Source organism: Chaetura pelagica, unplaced genomic scaffold, assembly GCF_000747805.2.
Source record: "Chaetura pelagica isolate M959 unplaced genomic scaffold, ChaPel_1.0 scaffold138, whole genome shotgun sequence".
In the NCBI taxonomy this organism is placed as follows: Eukaryota; Metazoa; Chordata; class Aves; order Apodiformes; family Apodidae; genus Chaetura; species Chaetura pelagica.
The window spans coordinates 3,588,447-3,596,144 of NW_009954215.1; the positions used below are offsets into that span (position 1 = coordinate 3,588,447).

General features: G+C 38.2%; 1 protein-coding gene across 1 annotated transcript in view; it reads left to right on the forward strand.

Annotated features, from left to right (window-relative positions):
* The first annotated feature begins 5,280 nt into the window (after positions 1-5,280).
* Positions 5,281-7,698, forward strand: part of LOC104393728 (putative short-chain dehydrogenase/reductase family 42E member 2) — an 11,039-nt gene continuing 8,621 nt past the window's right edge. Inside the window, exon 1 of the mRNA XM_010003242.1 lies at positions 5,281-5,511. Coding sequence (XP_010001544.1) covers positions 5,281-5,511 — 231 coding nt within the window. The remainder of the gene's footprint in view (positions 5,512-7,698) is intronic.

Genomic DNA, 7,698 nt, shown 5'->3' on the forward strand with positions numbered 1-7,698 from the left:
TAAAAGCTTAGTGTGAACTGGCAGTTTGAGAATTCCTACGTGTATGGTTCAGCCCCACCTGCTTCAGGGGACAGTTTGGCATAGTAACAACTACCTCCATCTAAATATGCTTGAATTTGAGTCAACCTGAGGAAGTTCATGCTGCTTCAAAGGAAGATCAAGGCAGTAAATTTGTGTTGTGCTGTGTCCTGTAGGAATTCTGTTCAGTATGTTCTCTACTGTTACTGTGTACCTAGATTTGTAATGAAAAAATTACAAGACTTTAGCCACCCCAAGTGTTAATAATACAACTGAGTCACAGGAATTTTCATGGAATCATTTTAATGTATCTCAGGTAGTTAGATGTACATAGGATATTTTTTGTTCACTTGAACTTCAGTTTCAACAATTGAAATGGACAGTGATGGATGCTTCATATCTTTGCTAATGAAAAATCAGAGTGAGCTTTACTGCCCAAAGGATCTTAAGTTAGTCCTAGCATGAAGTTGTTCTTTTGCTGCATTAGGCATCGAAAATACACCTTTGTCTAATAAGAGGAATAAGGATCCACATCTTCTTTTCCCTTCTGGCATGGACTTACAGCATGACATGGGTAAGTTGTTTTCCTTTTTATCTGACTTCTATAACATAGCAAGGAATAGAAGAACATTGAATTAGAAAGTATTCAGTGTTGCATTTGAGTGATGCATAATTTGGGTATTAAATTACATCTGTTGTTGCATTAGTATACTGTGTTGGGAAACATTTTTAAGGACTATTTCATTCCTTGGAACTATTTAATATGTACTAATGTCTAGCACTGGATTATGTGAAAAATAAATATTCTTAAGTTTCCTTTCCCAACTTCAGATTCCATGATTTCTCTTTTTGAAGCAAAAATTATGAGCATAGCAAGGTATGATGTTGAGAGCACTGTCCATTCTTTTCCTCTTTTTCATTAACTTTGCAAGACTTCCTGACTTAAATGTTTTTTTAACATTTTCTGTTGTCTGACACTTAAAATGCTAATACCTCATCATTGTAATTTAATATATCTCAGCTCTCTGTTGGTTTAGACCCAATCCTTTTTATGAAGAATGACTGTTTTTGTAGTCACAAAAAGCCAAGTACCTTTAGTCAAAAGCATTTACACCCTACAACAGATCTGTCCAGACTTCTTTTGAGGTTGCAGAGAGGATCGGTGACTTGCTGCACTGTCCAGACAGGTCTGGCCACTGAGCTGATGTGAGTGTGCCAGTACATATGACTGGGCATCTGAATGTGAACAAGTGCATGAGAAGGTGTTCAAACACATGATGAGTCTGAAAAACTACTCATATGGGGCTTAGATACAGAATTCTGAGTAAGTCAAATGAAGAGAGGATGTTTTTATGCTGCAGTTACTTCAGCAAAATCCTAGCCTTCAGATAGCTTTGAGAGAGCTTAGTCTCTTGAGCTTTCCTAATATTCTGCCCTTGGGCACTGCAGAACATCCCATCCTGCCTATGACTCAGGCCAAACATCCTTTGTTGAAGTCTCTGGTAAAGGCTCCTTTCCGCATAGTATCTTCCACACAACAAAAACCCCTCTGCCAGGTTCCTGTTACCTCACAGCAGGAGCATTGCTCCTGTTCTGTGGCCTGAAAATGCAGACCTATGAAGTGAATGGGACCTGCTGAATGAAAGGGACAAATCCCTGCTCTCCACACATCTGTCTTCTAGGCCATGCTCTAATACCTTTCTGTGCACCAGTACCCAGCACTGGTGTCTGCTGAGGCAGCAGGGGGAACATGAGTGTTCCTTTGCATAGTGGAGACATGAATTGCTTTGTCTGTCTTGTGCCAAGTCCTTACTCAATTCAGATTTATCAGTAGTTCTACCAGCTTGTGATTTGAAATCAGCTTCTTTGAGCTTACTAGATTCTTCTATGAAATGTTGCAATTACATTTCAACATTCATTTATAGTCTGAAATTGAGTAACATTTTGATAAGCAAATGTAACATTGCAGAAATGTGGACCTTGCAAACAAACGAACAGGCAAACTCTTGACACCTTCCTGCTGTATTTATAGAGCCTGGATGTTGCTATGAGGTACTGAATGTTCTGTTTATTTCTTTGTGCTTACATGAACTCTCACTGGTTATTGGAGAAGAAGTAGGAAAACGGCAGCACAGAGTTGTGATTCAAGACTAAAAGCAAGCTTAAATCTTAATGCAGCACCTTCTGTCATTGTACCTTGAGTTTCTGTTTCTTTCCAAAAGACTTAGCAGGATGCAGTCAATAAAATATTGCCTTTCCTCTTCTTTATTGAAGATCTCAGAATAAGGGTAACAGGACAGGTACCAAGTATCAGTTCTGTTATTTGTGTCTCTTTCTGGCTAAGGTGGAACCCAAAACCAAGTTAAAACATTCTCTGTTGATTTTCAGTGAGTAAAGAGGGATTGATCTGCTGTGAATCAGCTGACCAGCTTCTCTCACTTGTGGAGGAGTTCTCTACTAGTGCAGGGACAGAACAGCCACTTGGGAAAGGCTGCAGTGCTGCAGACAGCTCAGAGGAGGGAATTCTCTACTTGGGGTGGGGTTTGTCACTCACCTGGCAATCTGGGAAGTGTAGATCAGCTTGACAGCATCTAACTAATGCAGACTAGAGGGACTTACATACATGTTATGCTAAATTGTAATTGCCTAGGTGTCAGTTTGAGTTCTTCTTTGCATATAAACATTAAATTACACTGCAAAGTCACCTATGAACTTGAGATATTTCCAGCATGCCAACATTTTAAATTGTTGTCCTTTGCATTCAAATTTGGGAGTGTTTCTTTAGCATCTTAATCACTGCTTTGAGACCTAATTTTAGACACACCCATTTTAAAGTATTAGCTTTGAATTCTTATTGTTTAATTTACAAAAGGATATGTGTTCTAAAAGTGCTTTAAAATTTTAGGATCAGATAACATCAAATTAATAATAATTTAATTTTCATTTAAAAATGCATTATTTAATAGTAAATCACCTTTTCCTGTTCTGTTGTGTACCAGTTAGTTTGCTGTGTGTACTTCATTCATCTTGGAAGACAGAGAACAACCCCTGTGCCTACAGTTAAGCCTCTTTTCGAATACATAGGTTGGGGATGGAGATAAAAAGTCAGCAGGGAAGTGCCAAGTATCACTGCCAATCAAGATTTCTGTTTCTTCTCTTTATTACATCTAGATTTAAATTCACAGAAAAAATGTTTCCATTAACTCTGCTGCTAGGTAAGATGTATCCAACCAAAGTTTCACACAACTGTGAGAGAAGTTCACTTTTGAAGACTAGTGCTAAGAATTTCTTTCCTGATTCTCTTCAGTGAACACTCCTCTCTACTTGAGGCATTTCATTGATCCAGTACAATTTATCCATGTTGTCTAGTGTCTTACTGGTAATTTTGCCAGGTAACAGTAAGGGTTGCCATCCTATTTAGGTCTGATGTGGAGAAAATACTAACTTCTTTTCTGAAAAGGAATGTAAATTAGGTAGAAATTAAGCCCTGCCCTTTTTTGGCTCCTAGCCCAGCCACCAGCTACAAAGGGGCAGGAAGGGCGGAAGGGTGTGAGCACACGTGTGCATCCCTGTCTGCAAGTACCTGATGCTCTTGTGTCATTAATTGTCCAGCCAAGACAAGACTCACCATCTCACTTGGACAGGAGGGACTGGGAGAAAGCTGACATCCAGGATTCTACCAAGGGTACTTACTACTCATTTTAATTATTATTTTAATAAAATTTTAATGTTGTTATATTAGTTATAGTTTTTGTTCTATTATATTAGTATATTATAAATGGCAGGATATTTTCAGCATCAGGAGCTTGTTTTTTCCAGTGTTACGCCACTCATCTCACTGAATTTAGTGAGCTGGCATTTCTGATTGGTGTTAAAACTGTGTAACAGCATGAAAAATTTGGTACTTACTGTCCTGTGTCTGAAATCTAAAAACAACCAATGAAATAAGAAAAATACCAATTGTAAAAAATTAACTAAGCAATGGCAAAAAGCCTCTAACTGTGTAGTGTGGGCTGCATTTTCTGTTGCTTGTCTAGTATTTTATTGTCCCCCTGGAAGTGTTGCAACTGCCAGTGACCAGTCCTGCCCAGTTTCTGCATTATCTCTGCTCCGCCCTGGTGTAAAATTTGCTTAACTTCCTGTGTCCAGCTGGTGGAAGATGATGGACTCTCATGCATGAGGATGTTGCTATGAAGACCCACTCCAACTATGAGAAAACATAATAATCTGCAGGAATTGGGTCCCTATTCCTATGTTAGTTAGCAGGCACCCAGTTTGGCTCTCACTTTACTGTGACTTAATTTGACTGATTTCAGATGTATTTACTCTGGGTTTCTAAGTGGGGACATAAGAGCCTGGATCCTGATGTGCAAAGGCCATGCGAGGAATCAGGGTAACAGGGGCTGCCTACATGGGGAAATTAACTGGACTCATTTATCAGAGTATATTGTGATCTGGAATACCAGTAATTTTAATTGCAGAATTTGAATAAATTTCTAAAGAGAAGTGATTATTGCAGAAAAAACTAATTTGCATTACAGAACAAGGTGTACAGACTGGTAACTCCTGTGCAATTGCTTATCACAGAATGCTATTCTAATTAATTTACCCAATTAGATGAATCCACAGGGATGATGGGTTATCAGCTCTGTTCCATGTCACGTTAGCTGTGTATGAATGCTGTGGTAAGGTTATAGACAAAATTAGCAGGATCTGGACAGAAGATTAAATGCATTTAGTGTGTAACCAGAAAAGTTTAAAACTGAAAAACTATGACTCAAATGTGAAATAAAGTCAATTTAAAAAGCAGAATCAATCCTGTCTTATATTCCTTATCTAACTTTCTTTTTTTCCCCTGACTAGTAGGCTAACATCTATTTGGCATTAATATGTCAGAAGTCAGTGAGTTTTCAAGGACAAAATGTTTTAAATGCCAAGCATTCATATATGTAATTATACCTGTTAAGGTTATGTAATTATGTCTCTAAAAACCTGTAATTTCTCTTCATTTCTATGTAGCATGAAACTTGTAGGTACAAGGAAAAGATTAAATTTTGGAATATAAACATGTTCAGACACATTGAACATAGAAAACCCATCACCAAAATTATGAGTGCATACATCTTAAACATGTTACGATAATAAAAAAAAATTAAAAATTTAGTCACAAAAGGAGCAGTGTAACATGAAATTTTCTGAAATTAGCCAGATCTCAGAGTGTTATGCAGGAATTTTCAAGAGATCTTCTCTCTTACAGCCGCGATGCAAGAAGGATCTACAGAAGAGCTCCACAGCAGCCACCCATGTGAGAGCAAACTAAACGAGCATGCTGGAGAACTGGTTAACAGCAGCAGGAAGGCAATGGTGACAGGAGGTGGAGGCCACCTGGGATACAATCTGGGATGTGCTCTTGTCAGGTCAGGAATTGCTGTTGTTCTGTTTGATGTACAGAAACCTAAATGGGAAATTCCAAATGGAGCAGATTTTTTCAAGGTATGTTGCAATTTAACAGCAGTGAAATAGTTGTACTCCTTTTGTGCACATTAACAAGGCTTCCTCTGAAGGATTTTTTATGAAAGCATTTACTGGAAAGCCTTTAAAGACAATAAGAAGTTGTGATAAAAGATCCTCATGTGCATAAGTAACTGATTAAGAGATATCAAGTAGGAATACAGGTGGTCAGTTCTGAAGAGCCCTCTGTGGGATGTGCCATTCAACACATTCATAGCTCACCTAGGGGAAGGAGAAAACAATGAAGTTTACTGCTCAGGGAAATGATTTCAAGTAAAAAGGTGAGAGCAAGACAGGACAATAAAAGTGATCACACACGTTGAATGTCTGCCATGCAGAGAATGATTGAGAAAACCAAGACTTTCCAGTCTGCGAAAGAGATGACTTGGGAGTAGGAGAGCTCTGCAAACTGAGTGGCATGGTGGAGATAGATGGCATTGACAGTTCATTGTACTTCCACTCCACTTGGAAGGGCCGGAAGGTGAAACAAGGAGTCAGTTCAACACAGGGGGAGGGTGCTTTTTTTTATGCAGTGGGTAAATGGCATGTACAAATTCTCACAACAAATTTACTTCCATTGGAGATTGCTAAATAAATAAGCTAAATTAGGGTTAAGAAGTTTTCTGAATGAAAATACTTGGAGACAGAGAAGTATTTTGGAGGAAAGTATCACAGATGCTTGACATGTTCCTGCACTTCTCAGGGCACCCATTTATGAGCACTGATGCCTTTTGATTCTTAACAATTCAAGGAATTTATTTTATCTGCAAAAGTGGGAAACAAAAGAGGCCTGAAATATTTAACAGCTCACGGCCATACGTGGAGGAAAAGTCCTTGATGTGGGTAGCAGCAACTCCTCACAGCTGCTTCACCTACTCAGATTTGGGTGTCTGGGTGCCCTGGCACATTCTGCACAATCCTGTCATCTTGCACAACTTCTAGCTAGATGTAGGGTGTAATTCAGCTGATCTTGTATGAGCATTTGGTGGAAGAACTCTTTGGCACCACCACTATAACTAGGAAGTTGATGGCAAAACTAAATGTGATCACAGGAACCTTGTTCCAGGGGATATCATGGTGATGCCAGATTTTCTCCTTTTGGTTACATCACCATGTGTAACAGGCAGTAAGGGAGGCAAAAGGGGATGCAGGAGACTGGTCTGCATGGTTGTGTAGTGTGCAGAACACTGGGCTAAGCAGATCTTTACTCTGACCCAACATGGTTTTTCTCATATCCAGCTTCATAAATAGCTTTCACAGAATATGGAAGAGAGAAACTACTATTGATGAACCATTCAAAAACTATAAGCTTGTTTTGTTGATTTTATAAATGCACATAACTTGATTTAAGTTGGTGGATTGGTGGCAATTTACACCTCTTAGAAGAGACTGGACATCTGACCAACAGCCTGAGAACAGGTTTTTTTAGAATTCAATTTAAAAAGAAAAATAGGTAAATTACCTAGAAAACGGAAGTACAGAGTCCTGGTAGAGAAAAGTATTAAGTCACTTCAGACATCTAAGCCTTGATCCGTGATTTGGAGCTTGCTAATAACTGTTTATACTGGTTTAGCTATTGTAACACTTGGTTGAAGGCAGGAAATCTAAGTCAGCCCTGTTAGTGAAATACTTTGGCAACCTCAGAAGAAAAAAGTTGAGTGTTAAAGACCCTTTAGATTACCTCTTAATATTACCTCCAGCCATTTCTTATGGGATTATTGTATTAACTTAATTACAGCAAATTGAATAATATGTCATACTTTGGAATATAATTCTGAAAAGAAGGGTATTCTGTTTTTATTGACAACTGTGTATGTGGAGTATTACTCATCTAGTATTACTTGGTATAAAGAAATGCAATATAATATTCTAAGCACAGCACAACATTAGATAGTAAATATTGTGTGTGTGTTTAATACAGAGCAGTGTTTAGTGCTATTAAGCATTTAATATAATGCAATTGTCATACACTAATGCATAGTAATACAATATTAAATACATATAGTGTGTACTTATTTTAATCTTGTACAAAGCTGTAATTAAATTTATCATGCAGCCTAAATTTATCGTGCACCTAAAGCAAAGCCTGGATGGGGAAAGAGACATTCTTCCAGGTTGCACAAGTCTGATCTCAAGGTGCTAACAGAAAAGGGATTCTCTTATTTGGTA